The 24229-nt window shown below is 40.8% G+C and overlaps 1 protein-coding gene across 1 annotated transcript in view; it reads right to left on the bottom strand.

Annotated features, from left to right (window-relative positions):
* abcb11a (ATP-binding cassette, sub-family B (MDR/TAP), member 11a) overlaps positions 1–24229 on the bottom strand; it is a 73835-nt gene that overhangs the window by 21014 nt on the left and 28592 nt on the right. Inside the window, exons 12-19 of the mRNA XM_059966248.1 lie at positions 17831–17956; positions 14754–14957; positions 6832–7002; positions 5829–6030; positions 5645–5720; positions 4183–4297; positions 385–540; positions 188–292 (exon numbers count right to left, since the gene is read on the bottom strand). Coding sequence (XP_059822231.1) covers positions 188–292; positions 385–540; positions 4183–4297; positions 5645–5720; positions 5829–6030; positions 6832–7002; positions 14754–14957; positions 17831–17956 — 1155 coding nt within the window. The remainder of the gene's footprint in view (positions 1–187; positions 293–384; positions 541–4182; positions 4298–5644; positions 5721–5828; positions 6031–6831; positions 7003–14753; positions 14958–17830; positions 17957–24229) is intronic.

Raw genomic sequence — 24229 nt, 5'->3', positions numbered from 1 at the left:
GACAGTGAGAATCTTATGCATCTGTAGACATTGAAGATAAGACATTTTCTTAACTTGGAGCAGAAAGAACATTTTCACACACCTAACCCATGCTACATTCGATCTTCTCGGCCACAGAGTACAAAGCATTAATGAGAACAGAAAGAAACAGCAAGGACAAGCTGGAATCAGTTGTGACAAAATATACCTGAAGGAACTGAGTCATGAATGATACAAGTCCAACGATAACAAAAAACAAGCATATTGAATTGATTTGATTTCTTTTCTCTTCTTCGTTTTGCATCGAAAATGTCTGGGGGTCATAAAGGGAATAATAGTTAGCTGAGGTTTGGATTATCCAACTGAACTAATGATACAGTGGAGGGGAGAGAAAAAGCTCCTTACCGCAAGAATTTGGCTGAACAATAGTGCATAAACTGGATTAACTCCACCGTTAACCGCAGCACCAAGTGAACCGAACAACATATAAGGCCATTCATGAACATTATATTTTAGAATTCTAGTTATTGGTGCTGGCTCAATGTTTTCTTCTTCCTCTTCCTCTGTGACCTTAAGGTAAAATAAATACATTTAGACAATAATTAAATTAGTTTAGATTAAATTTGAAGGCAATGTATTAGGTGGCAGATACTGCAAAAAAATACAATAATATTTTATGAGATCATTGAGTAAAGGGAGTTCTTTGCTGGCAATAAAAATACAAATCAACTGAATATGGCTGTAAATTGAGTCAAACCTCATCCAAATACAATGCTTCTTTGATTTGTATTCAATTGTGAATGAAGCGCAATTGAAACAAACTAATAAAACTTCATGGCTGCGCAACGTGACTCAGTAACCCTTGGTATATGATGATCTGCATTTTTATTTTTTACTTAAGGATTCATAAAGCATAAAATAAGATCCTGGAAACTAGAACAACAGGAAAAAAAGATATTGATATATTAGAATGCCAAGGTTGTCATAATGAAAATGCAGTTAAAAATCGTGGGGAGGCACAGTAGTGTAGTGGTTAGCACAGTGATTTACAGTACCAGCGACCTGGATTCAATTCCCAGTGCTGTCTGTAAAAACTTATATGTTCCCCCTGTGACTGCATGGGCTTCTACCCACAATCCCAAGATACACCAGTTGGTAGCTCTATTCTGCACTGTATCACAATAAATAAATAAACCCAAAACTGTCAGAAACATATCCTTGGTCCCTTTATTTATCAACTCTTCTCCTCCATCAGTACCCCTCCACCTGTAACTTATAAGTGACTTATTTTCTCACTTTAGATATGTGTTAAAGTCTTCAACCTGAAATATTAACAAGTCAAGTCAACTTTTATTGTCATTTCAACCAGAACTGCTGGTACAGTGCATAGTAAAAACGAGACAACGTTTTTCAGGACCATGGTTTACATGGCACAGTACAAAAAACTAGACTGAACTACACAAAAAAAAACACAGAGAAAGCTACACTAGACTACAGACCTACACTGGACTGCATAAAGTGCACAAAAACAGTGCAGGAATTACAATAAATAATAAACAGGACAGTAGGGCAAGGTGTCAGTCCAGGCTTCGGGTATTGAGGAGTCTGATGGCTTGGGGGAAGAAACTGTTACATAGTCTGGTTGTGAGAGCCCGAATGCTTCGAAGCCTTTTCCCAGATGGCAGGAGGGAGAAGAGATTGTATGAGGGGTGCATGGGGTCCATCATAATGCTGTTTCCTTTGCAGATGCATAACTTTCTCTTCTCGCAGATACTGCCTGTCATGCTGAGGTTTTCCAGTATTTTCTGTTTTTATATGAGATCCTAGTTATCTACCTTGTGGTAAAATGTAGTCAAATTCTTATAAGGGTCTGTTATAAGGGGCAGAAAGGTTGGAAAGACTCCTTGACGCTACAAGCTGTATTGAAGTCCAGGACTGTCACTGTCATGTCTTCTCTGGAATTTAGCAGATTAGCTCATGTCCATAAGTCTATAAGATATAGGAGCAGAAATAGGCCATTTGGCCCATTGAGTACTCTGCCATTTCATCATGGCTGATCCAATTTTCCTCTCAGTCCCAATCTCCTGCCTTCTCCCCTTATCCCTTCATGCACCAACTAATCAAGAATGCATCAACCTCTGCTTTAGATATACCCAATGGCTTGACCTCCGCAGCTGCCTGAGGCAAGAAATTCCACAGATTCACCACTTTCTGGCTAAAGAAATTCCTCCTCATCTCTGTTCTAAATGGATGTCCTCAATTCTGAGGCTGTGTCCTCTGGTCTTTAGACGTCCACCATGGGAAACATCTTCTGCACATGCAATCTATCGAGCCCTTTCAACATTTGACACGTTTCAATGAGGTCCTCTCCTCCCTGCCCCCACCCCAGTCTTCTGAATTCCAGTGAGTCAAGGCCCAGAACTACCAAACACTCCTCATATGATAAACCTTTCAATCCCAGAATCATTTTTGTGAACTTTCTTTGTACCCTCTCCAATGTCAGCACATAAGCTGCCCTAAACTGCTCACAATACTCCAAGTGAGGCTTCACCAGTACCTTACAAAGTCTCACCATTACAAACTTGCTTTTATTTTCTAATCTTCTCGAAATGAATGGCTTGGGTATGGCACCCACTCTTGTCTCTGTTGTCATCTACCTCTCTCTATTGTTTGGTGAGACTGATTGAAAGAGCTGTGGGAAAAAGAATGCAGGATGTTTCCATTGGGTTAGAACCCCAAATAAAGGCCAGGGAAAGGGATGTTGAAGTAGGCCAGAAGTGTGCCAAGTTTAAAGACATAAAAAAGAAGCCAAAACCAGAAACGTAGTACAGTCAGTAGAAGGATTCTGAGTGGAACTGAAAGTGCTTATTCTTGCAAGCAGAGTCCAATTTTCCACTAATGCAGGGGTTCCCAATGTGAACATCTCAGTTAATGGTAGGGGTCCATGGCATAAAAAAAGTGCTTCCTTTCAACCAGCTTTTATTCTGGTTGCTCTATTATCGTCCCACTTTCAGGCACTGAAGAAATACAACCCAAATTCGTGTAGTGCCATTACTAGGTTTTAACACTGCAAGGTCAGATTTTAAAATGTTAACAATGCTAAAATGCCTAGTTTTGATTCATTGACCTGAAGGAGCACACTCAATGATTCAGGGACAGCTTCTTCCACTCTGCCATCAAATTTCTGAATGGACACTGAACCCATGAACACCACCTCACTACTTTTTAATTTCTATTTTTTTGCACTACTTATTTAACTAATTAATACTTAATATCTACATTAACTGTAATTTATATTTCTGTTCTTCTCGATTGTTATGTACTGTGGAAAGTTGGAGATGGTTTGGGCGTTCCAGAGCTCTGCAGTCTCCGAGGGGATTCCAGGAGGCAGAGGCAGCATGCGCAAACCTCGTAGCGGGCAGGTTGCAGGATGAGGTGCAAGTCGACGTTCGGCTCCATTTCACCAATTAAAGCAGCAAGGAAGATTGAACCATTGAAGTGGGCGCTGGGGGCTTGCCTTTCGATTGGTTGCTCTGTACCGGAGAGGGGAGATCCTGCTTCTGCTCCAGGAATGCACTTCCTGGAATGCTGGTAGAGGCAAATATACTAGAGACATTTGGATAGGAATGAAATGCAAGGAAATTGGAAGGATATGGACGTGGTGTAGGTAGGTTGAGGGGGTTTGCTTTGCTGGTTCGGCACAATGTTGTGGGCCAGATAGCCTATTTCCAGTACTCTACTGTTCTATGTTGTATGTAGATTTCTAGTTCTGGAGAAAAAGCTGACTTCCTACACAGCATGTTTTAGAATTTAATTATAACTGCAATTGCTCCAAAGGGAGTGCATCATTTGTCCTGCAACCTGAACAAAATATTACCTTGTGTTTTTCATTAAATCATATTGAGTTTCCATAATACCAAAATAGGTAACATTAACTCTTTTTAAAAGACTACATTTTAGTTATGAAATATTTAGAAGCGTAGTAATGAACAGCCATTTTTTCTCAGAATAATCTACGGAGGACAATAAAGAATGCATATGGAGAGAATTACATTAAATTGCTTGATTTTGAGGAAAGTACATGAGCTGATTTACATTATGTATTCATTTTATATCATAAATTTCCAAATTCCTGTGTAAACAGTAATAAATCCAAAGGAAGGCATTCAATAATACTGTTTATTTCAAATAAATAGAACTTACAACCTTGTCTTCATCCTCAAGATATCCGGATTGACGTCGGATAACTGAAGCAACATCTCCAGGCACAGACAGATCAGAAAGTGGGTAAGATCTGGAACGTTGACGAATCGATGCTCTGCAAGTACACATGTATGGTTGGTTCGAAATATACTTACACTTTTCATTGTAAGCTTACAGATATTTCAGGACGATTCATTGAAAATGATAAAGTAACACAAATTTTGATTCATCTTTTTACTTTCTCTTGTCCTTTATCATAATTGAAGCTTAGTTAAAGTTGAAGAACTTAACTAAGTCAAACTGTCTGAAAACAAAAAATAAAGAATTTAAAGCTGATACAAATTATCACCAGGATAGCCTAGTGGTTAGTGCAACATCATGAAAGCTCAGGGCATTCCGGCGTATGAAGTTCAATTCTAACATCTTCTGTAACGAGTCTGTATGTTCTCCCCGTGGAATGCATGTGTTTTCTCTGGGAGCTCTGGTTTCCTCCCACAGTTCAAAGATGTACCTGTTAAGCGGTTAATTGGTCATTGTGAACTGTCAGGTGACTCGGCTAGCATCAAATCTGAATTTGCCAGACGGCGCAGCTCGAAGGGCCAGAAGGGCATATTCTATGCTGCATCCCAATAATTAAATAAACCAAGCAAGTCCCGGGATAATATTATTCTTCATGCATCTGCATCTACACTATGGGAATTATAGTAACTTGTATATTATTGTGAAGCTTGGTTGTTTCAGTTACTGAAAATAATACTCATAGGCGATATCAATTCCTGGAATATTGCTTTCTAAACCAGACGTTCACTTAATCTAGAGTAGATAACAGCCCCAGATAGAAGAAATGCAAATGGATTTCCCTCTTACCAGAAGAATTACCTTGTGTCCTTAAATATACAAGAAAAGGCAGCATGGAGGTTGGTTTCTTAAAGAAGCAGAAAGTCTTTCAAGATTAGAAAAAAGCAAAAAAATTATTATTAGGCTTTAGCAGAAGCTGGGGTGTCTAATGAGTAAATCTTTGAGGACTAAGACTGGAATTAAGGGCTCAAAACATCATTATTTACCACATGATGGTGGTGTTTTCCCAAGCAAGTGTGTTCTGTTTGCTCTCCACCATTAGAATGCAACACATGGCACAAGAGAAGTCACTGCTGGTTCCGCAGGGAGTGGAAGATGGAAATCTTTGTCATTGAAATGGACAACTGACCCTTTGCTTTTACAATAGCTAACATTATAGTTCTAATGGAAAAGGCTGAAGAAGAAAATAGGAGCTGGACTTGGTTGTCAGAGACTATTTGAGGTGCAAGCCTTTGGGAGCATTTATTAGGTGGTGAGAGCTTGTCCCCACTACCTCCCCTGGCTATGACAACCATAAGGAACCAGCAGCCTTTAACACTGGACTTATTTGAATACAAGGACAATCCTGAACCAAGTTTTCTGAAGTATAATATCAGCTTCCTACCGTGAGCTTGTACGAGTACTCCCATGCCTGATGAATTGCTGCTTTTCAGTTGGTTTTCCTTCAGCTGTAGAACCTGCTGCCATTAAGAAATTCAGCATGTCGACTAAACAACGTTGCAAAAATCATCCAGTGATGTTTTGTTTTGAATAAAATAATTCAAGTAAAATAATTTTAAGTTGCTTACTTTGTCTTCTCTTTTCATTGAGAGCTTGGTCTCCCTGAGTTTGTAGAGTTACTAATGTGAAATAAATGCCTTTCCTCTCAAGCAGTTCTGCATGCTTCCCCCTTTCTACAGCTCTTCCATGTTCGAAGCCAATGATCACATCAACATTTCTTATTGTGGATAGTCGATGAGCAATGGAGATAGTTGTTCGACCCATCCGAACCTTCGCACAAAAATAATGCTTTGCTTTTCAAATATTCTGCTCATAGATTTTGTCAATATGCAGTTACTTACCAAATTAAACCACCACAGTAACGCCACAGTAATTACAGCTTAGTTAAAGTTGAAGAATTTAACAAAATAAAACTGTTTGACAACTTTAAAAATTGATACAAACGAGCTCCCAGTATAGTGTAGTGGTTAGTGCAACAGATTAGAGCTCAGGCCATCGGAATTCAGGGTTCAATTCCGACGTCATCTGTAAGGCCTCTGTACGTCCTCCCCGTGGAATGTGTGGGTTTTCTCTGGGTATTCTGGTTTCCTCCCTCAGTCCAAAGATGTACTGGTTGGTAGGTTAATTGGTCATTGAAAATCGTCCTGTGATTAGGTTAGGTTAAATCGAGGTTGTCGGGGGTTGCTTGGCGGTGAGGCTCAAAGGACCACAAGGGCCTATTCTACACTGTATCTCAACAAAAAAAAAACTGATACTGAGCTTCAGTTTAATAATTTAGACATACACCAGTAACAACATCAGAGATTACCGTAGAGACATGTGACAAGGCTCTTCCCAAAGGATATCAAACAAAAGAAAGTAATATGCATTGAGGCAGATGAGATTAGGAAGATAAATCTTGGGCAGGGAGACAAAAAGAAAAAGGAAAAAAAATGGGTCAGAATGCACCAAAGACCAGAATCACAAGAGCTGAGAGTCCAGGGAGATTGTAAAGATGAACAAAGTATCAATGATTGCCATTTCTTAGTGCTATAGGTCATTTGATAAATGTAATTTTCTAATTAAACAAACCTTATCAAGTGCCATTTGAACGACTGCCTCACTCTCATTGTCCAATGCAGATGTTGCCATATCCAGCAGCAGAATTTTGGGATTTCTCACAAGAGCTCGAGCAATGGCAATACGTTGTTTTTGACCTCCGCTCATTTGCCCTCCGCCTTCTCCGACAAGGGTGTTAAATTTCTGAGAAAAATTATGAACAAGCAAATGTGAGTTATTCATATCACCAAGGACAACTGTGAAGCATAATGTCTTTGAAATTCTACTGTATGGTCCAGCATCTAGAGAAACTAAATATTGAAATTTCTAAGAATAAAATGCTTAGAAAAGGAATTTTGGGAAGCACTGTTCCCTCTAAGTTGTGTGGGTGTGCGGCCACGCGGTAACTGAAATGCTGCTGCACACACAGCCTTTGTTGGTATACAGCTGGAACTTTCTTTTATATAATGCTGATATAACTTTGAAATGATGCTAATATAATTCTGAAATTATTGTATTATGTGCTAATGAATATAATTCATAAATTTTTGAAATAATCAATGTACCACAATCTTTACTTTGCAACATTTTAGAGCTTCAATGTATTTGCATTGTCCTGTAACACACACAAAATACTGGAGGAACTCAGCAGGCCAGACAGCATCTATGGAAAACAGTACAGTCGATGTTTCAGGCCGAGACCCTTCAGCAGGACTGGAGGAAAAAGCCGAAGAGTAGATTTAAAAGTTGGGGAAGGGGAAGAGAGAAAAACACCAGGAGATGGGTGAAACTTAGAGAGGGAGGGATGAAGTGAAGAGATGGGAAGTTGATTTGTGAAAGAAACAGAAGGCCTTGGAAGAAAGAAAAAGGGGGAAGGAGCACCAGAGGGAGGCGGTGGCTGGGCAAGAAGATAAGGTGAGCAAGGGAAAAGGGGATAGGAAATGGAGAAGGGAGAGAAGTGGGGGGCATTACCAGACTTAAGTTGGAGGAACAACACCTTATACTCCATTTGGGTGGCCTCCGATCTGATGGCATGAACATCGATTTCTCAAACTTCTGTTAATGACCCCGAACCTCCCACCCCACCCCCCCCCCCCCCCACACACACACACACACACACACACACTTTTCCATTTCCCATCTCCTTTTCCCTCTCTCACATTGTCTCCTTGCCCAACCATCGCCTCCCTCTGGTGCTTCTGGAGGCGGTGGGGAGGGGGGGGGGGGGGGAATCTCACTGAACCTTATCAGGTGTTGAAAGGCCTTGATAGAATGGATGTGGAGTGGATGTTTTATATGGTGGCCAGAGGGCAGAGCCTCAGAATAGTGACGTCCATTTTGAACAGAAGTGAGGAGGAATTTCTTTAGCTAGAGAGTGGTGAATCTGTGGTGAATTCATTATCATACGTGGCAGTGGGGGCCAAGACATTGGGTTTAATTATGGTCGTGGTTGATAGATTTGTGTCTAGGGCATTTGTGTCAGAGCATGAAGGGATATGGGAGGAGCCAGGTGAATGGGGGTGAGAAGGAAATGAATCAGTGATGATGAAATGGCGGAGCAGGGTCAATGGGCCACACGACTTAATTCTGCTCCTATACCTTATGGTCTTTTTAGATAATAGTGTACAATTGGATATGGATATGGCTAGCATGTGGAGGAGGACATTAATATGTGGGCACAACAAACAGCTAAATATATATTAGTATTTATCACGACAGTTTAGAGCAAGGAGTAAGTCATTGGATTGAATATGAATTTTTGGAAGGCAGTTGATTAAAATGCCACGTAAAGGTTTTTGGAGAAGTTTAGAGGATATGATGCTGAGGGAGACACAAGGAACTACCAATGTTGGACCCTGGAGTAACAAGCAATTTATTGGAGGAACTCAGTGGGTTGAGTAGCATCTGAGGGGTAAAGAAAAAGCCTACACTTCAGGTTGACAACAATCTAATCAAGCGTAGAAATGGCAGTAGTCTCAGGATTTGGTACCAAGGAGAAGAGAATTTTACTTACTCCAAGGGTTGTGTGCTTTTGACTTCTCCACCACAAGGATCTGTGGATGCTTAGTGTCAGTGTATTAGTGAGATTAATAATTTTGAGAAAAAGATAATCTCTGTATTTTTGGGGATCTGGAAGGAACGTGGACTTGATATAAAGCAGGGGTTCCCAACCTGAGGTCCACAGACACTTTGCTTAATGTTATTGGTCCATGGCATAGAAGAGGAACAGCCATAAAATTATTGAATATTGAAGGCTTGGTGGGGATATGTAGCCTATGTATTGTTTGACCTCTTCAAAGGAAACCAATAGGACTGCTATATGCGGCAAGTTAGTGCTTGATCAGTTCTAACTCCTTCATCTAAGCTCTAACTATCTGAAGTTAGAATGATTGACCAAAAGTCTTCATCTTAAGTTTAAGAGTACTCCCAGTTTCAACTATCACCTGCCACATTGTACTTCTTCCTCCCCTTCCCTACCTTTCTTATTCTGACTTCTCCTCTGCCTTTCCAGACATGATAAAGGGTCTCAGCCTGAAACATCAACTGTTTACTCTTCTCCATTCATACTGCCTGACCTACTGAGTTGCTCCAGCATTTTGTATGCCTTGATTTCCAGCATCTGCAGATTTTCTCGTATTTGGGAGTACAATATTAGTAGCCTCACTTCCTTTTATAAAGATCATAAACTTATGAGTCTGGATAAAAGGTAAAATAAGGTAGTCAAATGGAAGGACTGCTCTTTTGGACTGCCTTTCAGCAACACTGTGCCACAACACTTATCTAGTATTAGATCTGAAATAGAAAGCTTTAATGCTAAGTTGCAAAAGTGGAAAACAGTTCCATTCTCCTTCATGTTGTGTGCAGGTTTGCTAGAGCTGTTGGGGAGCGTTTAAATTAATCTGGCAGGGGGAAAAGAACTGGAGTGATAGGGCTGAGGACAGGGCTGCTGGTATACAAGCAGTGTGTAGTGAGACTGAGAGGAAGGACAGGCAGGTGATTGGGGAAAATTGCAGTCAGCAAGATGAGTGAAAGTGCAACAGGAGGCAAAAATCAAAAAGGGTGATGAATACATGACTGAAGGTGTTATATTTAAATGCATGCAGTATATGAAAGAGCATGGATCATCTTATTGAGCAGTTGGAGATTGACAGGTATGATGTGTGGGCGTCACAGAGTAGTGGCTGAAAGAAGATCACACCTGAGAGTTTAATTCACATATATTGAAAGAACAAGCAGGTAGACAGAGGGAGTGGGGTGGCTCTACTGGTAAAAAATGAAATCAAATTCTTAGGAAGAGGTGACATTGGATCGAAAGACATAGAATTCTTGTGGGTAGAGTCAAGAAACCAGAAAGGTAAAAATACCCTCTTGGGAGTTACATACAGACACCAAAAAGAAGCCAGATATTGGCTACAAATGACAAAAGGAGATAGAAAAGGCACGAAAGAGGAGCAATGTTGCGATAACCATAGCAGATTTCAATGAAGAAAGATCGGGAAAATCGGTTTGTGCTGGATCCCAAGAGAGGGAATTTGTAGAATGCCTATGTTATGGCTTTTTAGAGCAACTTGTGCTTGAGCCCAGTAGGGGAAAGGCAATTCTGGACTGGGTGTTATTTAATGACCCAGACTTGATTAGGAAGCTTAAGGTAAATGAACCAAAGGAGACAGTGATCATAACATGATGGAATTCATCCTGCAGTATGAAAAGGAGAAGCCAAATCAGATGTAATAGTATTGTAGTGGAGTAAAGGGAATTACAGAGGCAAGAAAGAGGAGCTGGTCAAAGTTGATTGGAAGGGAACATTAGCAGGGATGATAGTACTACAGCAGTAGTCAGTGTTTCTGTGGGAAATTCGGAAGGTGCATGAAAGATACATCCCAAAGATGAAGAAGCATTCTAAAAGGAGGATGAGGCAACTGTGGCTGACAAGGGAAGTCAAAGACAGCATAAAAGCAAAAGAGAGGGCATGTAATACAGCTAAAATGAATGGGAAGATAGAGGATTGGGAAGCTTTTAAAAATCAACAGAAGGCAAATAGAAAATGCCATAAAGAGAGAAATGAAGGTAAAAGTCAAAGATTTAAATATTCAAAGTACATTTACGAGTATTATCAAAGTATGTATGCAGTATACAACCCTGAGATTTGTCTTCCAGCAGACAACCATGAAACATAGAAACTCCATTGAACTGGTTGAAAGAAAACACCATACACCCAACAGCAAAAAAAAAATAACGAATTGTGCAAATGGCGAAAAACAAGCGAATAACACACGGAATATTAAACATGAAACTGCAGATTCCTTGAAACAATCTAGGAATGTGCAGATTAGATAGCCAACAATATAAAAGAGGATACAAAAAGTAATTTCAGATATATAAGTAAAAGAGAGACAAGAATGGATATGAAACCACTGGAAAATGACACTGGAGAAGTAATAATGGGGACAAAGAAGTGGTGGAGGAACTTAACAAGTATCTTACATTAGTCTTCACTGTGGAAGCCACAAGCAGAATGGCAGAAAAGCAATAGCAGCTGGGGCAGAAATAAATGTCATTGCTATTACTAAGGAGAGGGATTTTGGGAAGCTGAAAAGTTTGAAGGTTGATAAGTCAACTGGACCAGATGCACTACACCCTAGGGTTCTGAAAGAGGTAGCTGAAGAGATTGCACAGGCATTAGTAATAATCTTTCAAGAATCACTAGAATCTGGAATGGTTCCTGAGCATTGAAAAATTGCAAATGTCACTTCACTCTTTAAGAAGGGAGGAAGGCCGAAGATTGCTAACAATACGAAGATAGGTGGAGCTCCAGGCAGTGTTGAGGAAGCACTTTAACATTATTACAAAACTAGATTTTCTTCACATTCTGCATGTGTTATATTACTGCATACACATAACACTGGCTTGCAAGATTTTTGCAGAGATCCAATGTGTCCTGTTATGGAGGAAATCAATATAACTGCACTAAATGTAGACACAGTGACAACGTTCTACAAATCTGATCAGAATCAGAATCAATTTTTTGTCTGTATGTAAAACATAGCACGAATGATTGTGGTTCGGTACCAAGCATAAAACATAGGACAATACCAGAGTAGACTACACAACAGCAACTAACAATTTCCAAGACAACAGTGCAAACAGCCATGAGCAATCAACAATTAGCAGAATGGTCACATGAACAAATGTCAATAATCAAACTTAAATAAAGGTGAAAATAATAAACAGATAACTAAACAACAGAACAAGAGGAGCAGGAAAGACTATTTAACAATATTGTGCAGGGACAGTTAAGGTATTATAGTTAGACCGTAAAACATAGGAGCAGAATTAGGCCATTCACCCCTTCGAGTCTGCTCCGCCATTCCAGCATGGCTGATCTTGGATCCCACTCAACTCCATATACCTGCCTTCTCACCATATCCTTTGATGCCCTGACTGAACAAAAAATAAATCAATTTCTGTCTTAAATACACCCGTGAACATCACCTCAGTCTATGGCAGAACATTCCACAGATTCACTACTCTCTGGCTAAAAAATTCCTCTGTACATTTAAAAGGCTGCCCCTCAATTTTGAGGCAGTGCCTTCTAGCTCTGGAGAAGCCACCATAGGAAACATCTTCTCCACATCCACCCTATCTAGTCCTTTTAAAATTCGGTAGGCTTCAATGAGATCCCCACGCATTCTTCTAAATTCCAGTGAGTACAGGCCGAAAGCTGCCAAATGCTCCTCATATGTTAACCCCCATTCCTGGAATCATCCTCTTGAACCTCCTCTGGACTCTCTCCAATGACAACACTTCCCTTCTGAGATATGGGGCCCAAAGCTGTTGACATTCTCCAAGTGCAGCCTGATTAAAATTTCAGCATTATCTCCTTGTCTTTATATTTTATTCCCCTTAAAATAAATGCCAACATTGCATTTGCTTTCTTTACCTCAGACTCAACATGTAAATTAACCTTCTGAGAGTCTTGCACGAGGACTCCTAAGTCCCTCTGCATCTCTGATGTTTGAACCTTCTCCCCATTTAGGTAACAGCCTGCACTATTGTTCCTTTTACCAAAATGCATTATTATATCCTTCCAAACACTGTACAGCATCGGCCACATTTTTGCCCATTCTTCCAATTTTTCTAAGTCCTGCTGCAATCACGATGCTTCCTCACCACTACCTACCCCTCCACCTATCTTCGTATCATCCGCAAACTTTGTCAGAAAGTCACCAATTCCATAATCCGAATCTCTGACAAACAATGGGAAAAATAGTGGTCCCAATACTGACCACTGAGGAACACCACTAGTCACTGGCAGCCAACCAGAATGGCCAATTTTATTCCCATTCATTGCCTCCATTCCTCTATCCATGCCAGTATCTTTCCTCTAATGTCATAGGGTTTTATCTTCTTAAGCAGCCTCATGTGTGGCATCTTATCAATTGCCTTCTGAAAATCCAAGTAAATGACATCCACTCTTTTGTCCACCCTGCTGGTTACTTCCTTAAAGAATTCTAGCAGATTTGTCAGGTAAGTTTTCCCTTTACAGAAACCATGCTGACTTTGACTTATTTTATCATTTGTCTTCAAGTACCTTGAAACCTCATCCTTGGTAATAGACCAACACTTTCCCAACCACTAAGGTTAGGCTAACTGGCCTAAAATTTCATACTTTTGCCTTCCTCCCTTCTTAAAGAGTAGAGTGATGTTTGCAATCTTCCAGTCCTCCGGAACCATGCCAGAATCAAGTGATTCTTGAAAGATCATGACCAGTGCATCCGTTCTCTCTTTAACAAACTCTTTTATGATGCTGGGATATAGTCCGTCTGGTCCAGGTGACTCATCCACCTTAAGACCTTTGAGTTTACCTAGCACTTTTTCCTTTTTAATTGCAATGCATTCACTCCTGCTCCCTGACACTCACAGACCTCTGGCACACTGCTAGTGTCTTCCACAGTGAAGACAGATGCAAAGTACCCATTTAGTTCATCTGCCATTTCTGTGTCCCCATTACTACCTCACCAGCATTATTTTCCAGTGGTCCAATATTAAATCTCACCTCCCTTTTATTCTTTATGTAACTGAAATAATTTCTAGAATCCTACTTTATATTATTGGCTAGTTTGCCCTGATATTTAATCTCTTCCCTTCTTTTAGCTTTTTTACTTGACTTTTGTTGTATTTTAAAAGCTTCCCAATCATTCAACTTCCACTCACTTTTGCTACATTATGTGCCCTTTTCTTGGCTTTTATGCAATCCTTAACTTCCTTTCATTTGAGAACTTCTTCCTCTGTGGGACTTAACTATCCTGTGCCTTGTGAACTATTCCCAGAAATGTCAGCCATCTCTGCTGTGCTGTTATCCCCACCAATATCCTCCTCCAATCCACCTGGGCAAGCTCCTCTCTCAGGCCTCTGTAATTTCTTATATTCCTTTGCAATACAGATACATGTGACTTATGCTTCTACCTCTCAAATTGCAGTATGTATTCTATCATATTACAATCACTGTCTCCTAAGAGTTCCTTTACGCCAAGCTCCTTAATAAAATCTAGGTCATTACACAACACCCAATCTAAAATAGCCTTTCATGGTACATGTAAGATCCTTACAGAAGTTAATTAAGGCAGGTTTAGTTGCTTTGTCTGGGAGCCTGTTCCATAGAGGCATTTTGCTATGAGGATTACACCTACTTCTGTTACACAACAAAATGGTAAGTGGTACAAACAAGCTGGATGAACTCAGCAGGTCAGGCAGCATCCGTGGAAACGAGCAGTCAACGTTTCGGGCCGAGACCCTTCATCAGGACTGAAGAAGGAGGGGGCAGGGGCCCTATAAAGAAGGTGGGGGGAGGGTGGAAGGTGCCAGGTGAGAAACCAATCAGAGGAAAGATCAAGGGGAAGCAGGGAGGGGATAAGCAGGAGAGATAAGTGGTGAGTAGAAATGGTAAGTGGTACCTCTGGCAGATCCATAATGAAATTATAAGCATTGGCTTCCTTGGCTGCCATGATAATCTCATCCTTTGTCACACTGTCACGACCATATCGAATATTCTCCTCAATGGTGGTGGCGAACAAGACAGGCTCCTGTTCAACAATCCCAATCAAAGAACGCAGCCACGGAATATTTAAAGAACGGATGTCATGACCGTCCAGAGTGATCTGCAAAAAAAATAACACATACAACAAACAATTAACCAGAATAGAAAAACAGAACGCTGGAAGAACTCAACAGATAGAGGCTAAGTGTGTAAACCTCTACAGACACAGCATACCTGTAGGACTCTTCCAGTAATCTGATTTTGTACTAGATTTCAGCATTTGAAATAATTTTGTCATGAATAAAATAGAAAGTTTTTATATTAAAATATGACCTTATTGCAAGAGATATTTCAAATGCAATATATAAAATATTATACATTATTTTTAGAGAAGTCTATGTATTGAATATGAGATGGTTTAAACTGAATCACAAACACAGTTTTAAATATCAATTTATTATGATAAGTGCACAATTAATTTATGCTCTTATCAAAATAAAATAGGCATCTTTCTCTCCTCAGATAATTTAACTATTGCTTCTTCCCAAAGAAGTAATACATTTCTACAAGTCAACTGACAACTATGGTGCAACCAAGTGGATTTCATAGCAATTAGCTTATTTTTTAAAGTGTAGAGAATTCCTTTACTTTAAAGTTATTGTGATTAATATACTAAGGGTATTGAGCAAGTTCTGTGCAGAAAATTCTCCACAGCATTGAGATAAATGGTAGCTAAGTATTGATATTCTGTTGTTGTTACTGAGAAGAATATCATCCAAACATTTCCATCTTTTTATTTTGTGAAAGGTGGGAAAAGGTCTTTTGCACTTAACTGAGTAAGTAGCAAGGTCTCAATGTCTACAAAGTAGTACTCCCTTAGTATTGTCATCTTTGTTAAACCTTTTATGACAAAGCTGTTGAGTTTGCTATTGAGGGATAGTGCAGAGCACACCAGGAAGTCAGCATGCAGGATACTCAACTAAACTTTATTGACAACCCTCTTTGTACTGTATGTGGGCTCCTCCCATGTAGGAGCGGCTAACTCAGTGGCATAGGAATAGCACTATTAACCACACCTACAAAGCCGTGTTCAGTTCTGTAGAAGATTACTTACTAGGGAGGACTGTTGTGAAGATTGCTGGCTATTTGTATTTGTTAATTTATAGTAAATATATGATGGTTGCAAATGTGAAACTCAAATTAAATTGCTAGAAAATCTTAATCTGTCATCCAGGTGAGGCTGCTCAATATATAAAAATATGATATTGACATAGGATTCAATAATTGGCTTAGATATCCCTGTCCACTGTTTTGTTTTTGGTTTTGATGCAAAAGAAATCTCTTCATCTTTTGTTTATGAGGACAAATTTAAAAACTTGGATGTTCTGTGATACAAGCTCAGACAGGGTTTGCTCTCAGTTAGTTGTAGTTGGATTTTTTTTTACTATAAATACAAACAGAAGTGTTAGAAATAGATTCACCAGTAGGTGAAATTGGTTTATTAATATGTTTCATACAGGAATTCAACCAGTGTTAAATCCCAGCCAAAATTCAATGACATAATAATAACCTGAGGTAAAAAATAATTTCCAAATTTACTGAATATGCAGGCATGCATACAGGTGACCATCTCTAGCAGAAAAATTGATAATGCTGTTCAGTTTAAGTGAAACAATATGTATCTAACCAAAATATAAAGTTTATCATTTAAACCAGAACTAGAGAATCATTGGCATTTAGACCACAGACCATAAGATAATTAGGCCATTCAACCCAGCGAGTCTGCTCTGCCATTCAGTCATGGCTGATAGTTTCAACCCCATTGTTCTGCTTTCTCCTTTTGTCCCTTTGATTAGTCAACAACCCATCAACCTCTACTGAACTTTATCCAATGACATCCAATGCAATGTTAACATTGCATTTGCCTTCTTCACTACTGAACCACCTGCAAGTTAAACCATCCTGAACTAGGACTTCAAGGTCCTTTTGCACCTCTAATTTCTGAATTTCCTTACCATTTAGAAACTAGTTTACACATTTATTCTTCCTGTGCATAACCCCACACATCTCTACATTATATTCCATCTGCCACTCCTTTGTCCACTCTGCAACCTGTCCAAGTCCTTCTGCAGACTCCCTGCATCCATGATACTAATAGTTCCCCCACCTATCTGCAAACTTGGCCACAATGCCATAGATTTTCCATACAGATTATTAATATATGAATTGAAGGTTCCAGTCCCAACATTGACCCCTGCAAAACTCCACTGTTCACCAGCATTCATCCGGAAAATGGCCCTTTTATGTTCACCCTCTGAATTCTGCCAATCAGTCAATCTTCTATCTATACTTGTAGCTTGCCTCTTATCTTATCAGATTCATGTATGGCAACTCATCGAAGGCCTTCAAAAAATCCAAGTAAATTAATGTCCCCCAATTCTCCATTGTCAAACCTGTTGATACCACCTCAAACAATTCTAATGGATTTGTCAGACCAACTCTCCCATCAGTGAAACTGTTAATTTTGTCCTATTTTATTGTATACTTTGAACATGGACTCTAAAATCTGATCAACCACCAAGGTCAAGTTAACCCATCTATAATCTCCTGTCATTTGCCTCCCTCCCTTCTTAAACAGCACTGTCATATTTGCAATTCTCCAGTCCTCTGGGCCCCTCTCTGACATCAGTTATTCTTGAAAGTTCACAATGAAAGCTCAAATTCAATGATTAGGAGAAGTTTGGATGGGTACGTGAATGGTAGAGGTATGGATGTCGTTGGGAGAAGGCAGTTTAAATGGTTCAGCATGGACTAGATGGGCTTGTTTCTAAGCTGTACTTCTCCTTGCTTCTATTAATATATCTACATTCTCTTTAGCTACCTCTTTCAAAACACTGGGGTGCAGCCAGACTGGCCCTGGTAATTTATCCAGCTTTAGGCCTTATCTCTGTTTATCAAATTGTTTACATTTTTGGAAGCAATTTTAATACATACCATTCCTTGTTTGGGATCATAGAATCTCTGAATTAGCTCCACTGCTGTGCTTTTACCAGATCCACTTGGTCCAACAAACGCTGTTGTTTCACCTGCTTTGATAACCATACTAAGTCGATTGAGAATCTGGGAAATGTGAATGTGAGACAACAAGGTAAAGCTCCATGCAAGGCAACTTAAAATATATTTGAGTAAATCAAGGCAGTTATTGAAATAAACCAAACATTGTGAGCCTCAGTCGAATCTTTCTTTTATTATGCATGTTTAAAAATTAAGTAATGGGTGATGGGATGGAGATACATCTCTATCAAAGGAGGTGTAAGGTGCTCCTTCCCTATGCTAGCCTGCAGGTTACCCTTGGGCAAGGTGTAGCACCTGCTTAGCCACCCTCCCACCCCCAATCAGGGTCACATGAATTCATAGGAGTAGGTGGTGGACAGCCATATGTTGATTATGTGACCACTGATGCCAGGCAGACAGTCTCTGAAGAGTGTTGATAATGGCTGGGGTAACCCACCTTGTAAAGACACTGCCAGAAGAAGGCAATAGCAAAACACTTCAGAAAAGTTAGCCAAGAACAATCATGGCATGGAGACCATGATCGCACATGCCATAAACATGGCATATAATGACAATGATGATGATTTTTGTAAAGTATAGAGATAAAAATGAAGCCATTGCCATAGGAATGTGCCAAGTAGAAGAAATCTTATAAGTGACTTGATGGACTTCTGATTTTAAGAAGCATAACACTTGCTGGAATACTTTTCCGTACATTACATCAAATGCCTGACCTGGGTGAAGTTAAAAGGGAAGGAAAAGGTAGAATGACTTTTAAAAGTACTTTCTTTGAAAGATCTTTGGGGAAAATCATTCCATTTACCAGCAAAGGATTTTATACTTGGTTGGTTCATCTGCCAAGAACTGCTCGAATTTCTATATTTGCATATTGTTAGGGTCCAAACCATGGTTGCCATGGTAGTGTAGGAGTTCATACCCTGGCTACCCCATTGCCTATTCTCTCCAAGTTCTCTTTTAATAGCTGTATCAGTATTCAAAGTTCCAAGATCAGAGTAAATTTATTATCAAAGTACAAATACATCATCATAAACAACCCTGAGATTCAATTTCTTGCAGGCATACAAATCTATAATATAGTAACTATAACTGAATCAATGAAAAGCCACCCAAATAGAGTGCAGAAGACAGCAAACTGTGCAAATGCAAAAGAAGAAACAATAATAATCAATTAATTAATTAATAAGCAATAAATATTGAGAATGTAGCATGAAGAGTCTTGAAAGCGAGTCCATTGATTGTGGGAACATTTCAATGATGGGCCATTAAAACTAGTAACAATGAAACATAGAAACACAGAAGACCTACAGCACAATACACAATACCTACCTTAGAAATTACTAGACTTACCCATAGCCCTCTTATTTTTCTAAGCTCAATGCACCTATCGTATCTGCCTCCACCACCTTTGCTGGCAGCCCATTCCAAGCAATCACCACTCACTGTGTAAAAAACCTACCCCTGATATCTCCTCTGTACCTACTCCCTAGCACCTTAAACCTGTGTCCTCTTGCGGCAGCCATTTCAGCCCTGGGAAAAAGCCTCTGACTATCCACACGATCAATGCCTCTCATCATCTTATACACCTCTATCAGGTCACCTCTCATCCTCTGTCGCTCCAAGGAAAAAGGGCTGAGTTCAATCAACCTGTTCTCATAAGGAATGCTCCCCAATCCAGGCGATATCCTTGTAAATCTCCTCTGCACCTTTTCTACGGTTTCCACGTCCTTCCTATAGTGAGGTGATCAGAACTGAGCACATTACTCCAAGTGGGGTCTGACCTGGGTCCTACATAGCTGCAATATAACCTCTCAGCTCCTAAGTTCAATTCCACGATAGATGAAGGCCAATACACCGTATGCCTTCTTAACCATAGTCAACCTGTGCAGCTGCTTTGAGCGTCCTATGGACTCGGACCCCAAGATCCCTCTGATCCTCCACACTGCCAAGAGTCTTACCATTAATACTATATTCTGCCATCATATTTGATCTGCCAAAATGAATCATTTCACACTTATCTGGGTTGAACTCCATCTGCCACTTCTCAGCCCAGTTTTTCATCCTATTGATGTCCCACTGTAACCTCTGATAGCCCTCCACGCTATCCATAACACCCCCAACCTTTGTGTCATTAGTAAATTTACTAACCATTCCACCACTTCTTCATCCAGGTCACTTATAAAAATCACAAAGAGTAAAGGTCCCAGAACAGATCCATGAGGCACTCCACTGGTCACCGACCTCCTTGCAAAATATGACCTGTCTACAACCACTTTGTCTTCTGTGGGCAAGTCAGTTCTGGATCCACAAATCAATGCCTTTCTGAAATCCATATACACTACATCTACAGCACTTCCTTCATCAATGTGGTTTGTTACATCCTCAAAAATTCAATCAGGTTCGTAAGGCACAACCTGCCCTTGACAAAGCCATACTGACTATTCCTAATCAAATGATACCACTCCAAATGTTCAAAAATCCTGCCTCTCAGGATCTTCTCCATCAACATACCAACCACTGAAATAAGACTCACTGGTCTATAATCTCTACTCCCTTTCTTCAATAAAGGAACAACATCTGCAAACCTCCAATCCTTTGGAACCTCTCCCGTCCCCATTGATGATGCAAAGATCATCGCCAGAGGCTCAGCAATCTCCTCCCTCACCTCCCACAGTAGCCTGGGTTACATCTCATCTGGTCTCGATGACTTAGCCAACTTGCTGCTTTCCAAAAGATCCAGCACATTCTCTTACTTAATATCTACATGCTGAAGTTTTTCAGTCTGCTGCAAGTCATCATTACAATCACCAAGATCCTTTTCCATAGTGAATATTAAAGCAAAGTAATTATTAAGTACCTCTGCTATTTCCTCCGGTTCCATACACACTTTCGCACCGTCACACTTGATAGGTCCTATTCTTTCATGTCTTATCCTCTTGCTCTTCACATACTTGTAGAATGCCTTGGGGTTTTCCTTAATCCTGCCCGCCAAGGCCTTCTCATGGCCCCTTCTGGCTCTCCTAATTCCCTTCTTAAGCTCCTTCCTACTAGCCTTATAATCTTCTACATCTCTAACATTACATAACTCTCTGAACCTTTTGTAAGCTTTTCTTCTCTTCTTGACTAGATTTACTACAGCCTTTGTACACTACGGTTCCTGTACCCTGCCATAACTTCCCTGTCATCATCTCACCAGGGTGAGGGGTAGTTATTTCACCTCAACCATCAGACTCTTGGATCAGAAGGGTAAACTTCAGCAGCCTCATTACTAACCTGTTCCCACAACTGATAGGCTCTCTTTCAAGGACTCCTCATCTCATGTTCTCGATAGTTATTATTATTATTATTATTTTTGTACTTGCACAGTTTGTTGTCTTTTGCATGTTGGTTGTTTATCTATCCCGTTGGGTTCAGTCTCTCATTCTCTCATTGATTCTGTTGTGTTTCTTATATTTACTGTGAATGCCCTCAAGAAGATGAATATTAAGTTATATGGTGACATATATGTACTTCGATAATTAATTTACTTTGAACTTGAGTACCTATTCCTTTGTACTAAAATAGCAGTGAACGGATTTTTTTCTGAAAATCAATGCAAAGGATGCAGCCCTGTGATAGATGCAGTCTTCATTAGACCACCTGGGGACAGCAGAGGTTTCTGGAGGTATTTTGAAAGGATCCATTGTTTTAAAAAATGAAGGAGGCTGTGTCCACTCTTATGGTGACAATGGCAATGGAGAGTGTATGAAGGTCATTTAAAGTTCAAAGTTATTGGCTTATTCTACTCATCTTCACAGGCCACTCCTCTGCATGTAACCAACAAGATCCCCAAGAGAAAAGAACACACACAAGGTACTGGAGGAACTCAGCAGGTCAGGCAGCATCTATGGAAATGGACAAACAGTCAACATTATGGGCTGAGACCTTTCTTCAGGACTGAGAAGGAAGGGGAAAGATGCCAGAATAAAAAGATGGGGGGAGTGGAAAGAGGCTAGCTGGAAGTTGATAGGTGAAGCCAGGTGGGTGGGAAAGATAAAGGGCTGAAGAGGCAGCTATCTGATAGGAGAGCAGAGTGGACCATAGGAGAAAGGGAAGGAGGAGGGGACCCAGGGGGAAGTGATAGGCAGGTGAGAAGAGGTAAGAGGCCAGAGTGGGGAATGGAAGAGGGGAGGGGTGTAGAATTCTGTTTTTACCGGAAGGAGAAATTGATAATCATTCCATCAGGCTGGAACATAAAGTACTGCTCCCCCACCCTGAGGGTGGGCTCATCGTGGCACAAAAGGAGGCCACGGACCAATGTGTTGGAATGGAAATGGGAATCAGAATGTTTGGCTACCAGTTAGTTCCACTTCTCGACAGATGGAGTAGAGGTGCTCGACGAAGCAGACCTCAATTTGTAATGCCATTGTGGAGAAGACCACATCAGGAGCACAGGTAACAACAGCTGACCCCACCAGAGGTGTTGCTTCACCTGGAAGGGCTGTTTGGGTCCCTGAAAGGAGGGAGGGGGGAGGTGAGGCACCTTGGCTGCTTGCAGGGATGAATGCCGGGAGGGACAAAGGGACAAGGGAATCACAGAAGGAGTGATCCCCGTGGAAAGTGGAGAGTTGGGAGAGGTGAGGTAGGGTGTGTTTGGGGCTAGGATCCCTTTGGAGATGGCAGACGTTGTGGAGGCTGATGTGTTAGATATGGAGGCTCATTGGGGTGGAAGGTAAGGAGAAGAAGAACTCTGTAACTGTTAAGGCAGTGGGAAGATGGGGTGAGCACGGATATCCAGGAAATGTGTGAGATGTGGGTGAGGGCACCAGCAATGGTGGAGGAAGGGAATCCCTGTTTTTTGGAGGAGGAGAACATCTCAGATGTCCTGGATAGGAAAACTTCATCCTGAGATGAGATTCAGTGGAAGCGAAGAAAAGGGAAATGTATTTTTACAGGACACAAAATCATGGCGGGGGGGGGGGGGGGCGCGTGTGAGGTATACAGTACTGTGCAAAAGTCTTAGGCACATACACATAGTTAGGATGCCTAGAGCATTTGCACAGTACTGTAGTAATTTTATTTATTGCACTGTACTGCTGCTGCAAAAAAATCATGGTATATGTGAGCGATTTTGTGGACTGAGAGTGGGTAGGGAGCAGGGAGAGGGGAATCATGGTTTGGAAAAGGGGAAAGGAGAGGGGAGGGTGTGAGAAATACCAGAGAGACATTCTGTAATGATCAATAAACCAATCGTTTGGAATCAAATGACTTTGCCTGGCGTCTCAGTTCTGGGTGTGTCTGCACCCGCCCTGGCACTCATTTCTGCCACCAGTCCCAGACCCATCCCAAGATGCTCCACCCTCATCATTCCCAACATCCTTTGTACATGCCAGTGGAGCTCACTCTCTGCTCCACATTGACAAGTACAGTATTGTGCAAAAGTCTTAGGTACTCTAGCGTGATATATATACACACACAGAGACACATACCAAAGACATTGGTTTGCACGGTATTGCTGATTGAGTGGGTAGCTGAAGTCTTCTCCCCAGGGTAAGGGAGTTCAAAACCAGAGGGCGTACGTTTAAATGGAATGGAGAAAGATTTAAAAGGGACTAGGGGGTAACCTTTTGTACAAAGAGGTTGGTGAGCAGATGGAACAAGCTGCTAGAGGAAGTGGTCATGAAGGGTACAAGAAAGACACTTGGACAGTTACATGGATAGGAAATGCTTTGAGGACTATGGGCCATAGGCCAGCAAACCTCAGTTCGGCAACTTGGTCCAATTGGAGATTGGTCAAAGCACCTGTTTCTGTGCTGTCTAACTCTAAGATTCAAGAGTCAGGACTGCGAGGGGTGCGAGTTCTCCTGAAGTTGATAACCATCTCACTTGTCTTGTTTCAAGATCAGAAGTCAGGTAGTGTTCATGGGTTCAATGTCCATTCAGAAATTGGATGGCAGAGGGGAAGAAGCTGTTCCTGAATCAGTGAGAGCAAGGAAGAGGTTACTGCCCAGCGCCAGGCCATGTGCTCTTTCACTTCCAATCGGTAGGTGGTTGGTGATGAGCCCCACCATTGTCAAGTCATTGGTGAACTTGACAATGCAATTGCCCAGACGTTTGGCTGTGAGGTCAAGTGTGAACAGAGTGAAGAGCAATGGGCTCAGCACACAGGCCAGGAGTGCGGGGGGGGGGGGGGGGGTGCTGGCGAGAAGGGCTTCAGTGTTGAGGATGAAGGGAACTAAAAGCTGTAATATTACAAACAACTTCTTGTATCATCTCATTGTTTCTTTAAATCTGGTACTATCAGCATAATGCTGAAACCTCTAGCAAATCTTTTTGACATTC

Source organism: Hypanus sabinus, chromosome 4, assembly GCF_030144855.1.
Source record: "Hypanus sabinus isolate sHypSab1 chromosome 4, sHypSab1.hap1, whole genome shotgun sequence".
NCBI lineage: Eukaryota > Metazoa > Chordata > Chondrichthyes > Myliobatiformes > Dasyatidae > Hypanus > Hypanus sabinus.
Note: the sequence above shows the minus strand (reverse complement) of the source record. Positions and strands in the feature narration are given on the sequence as shown.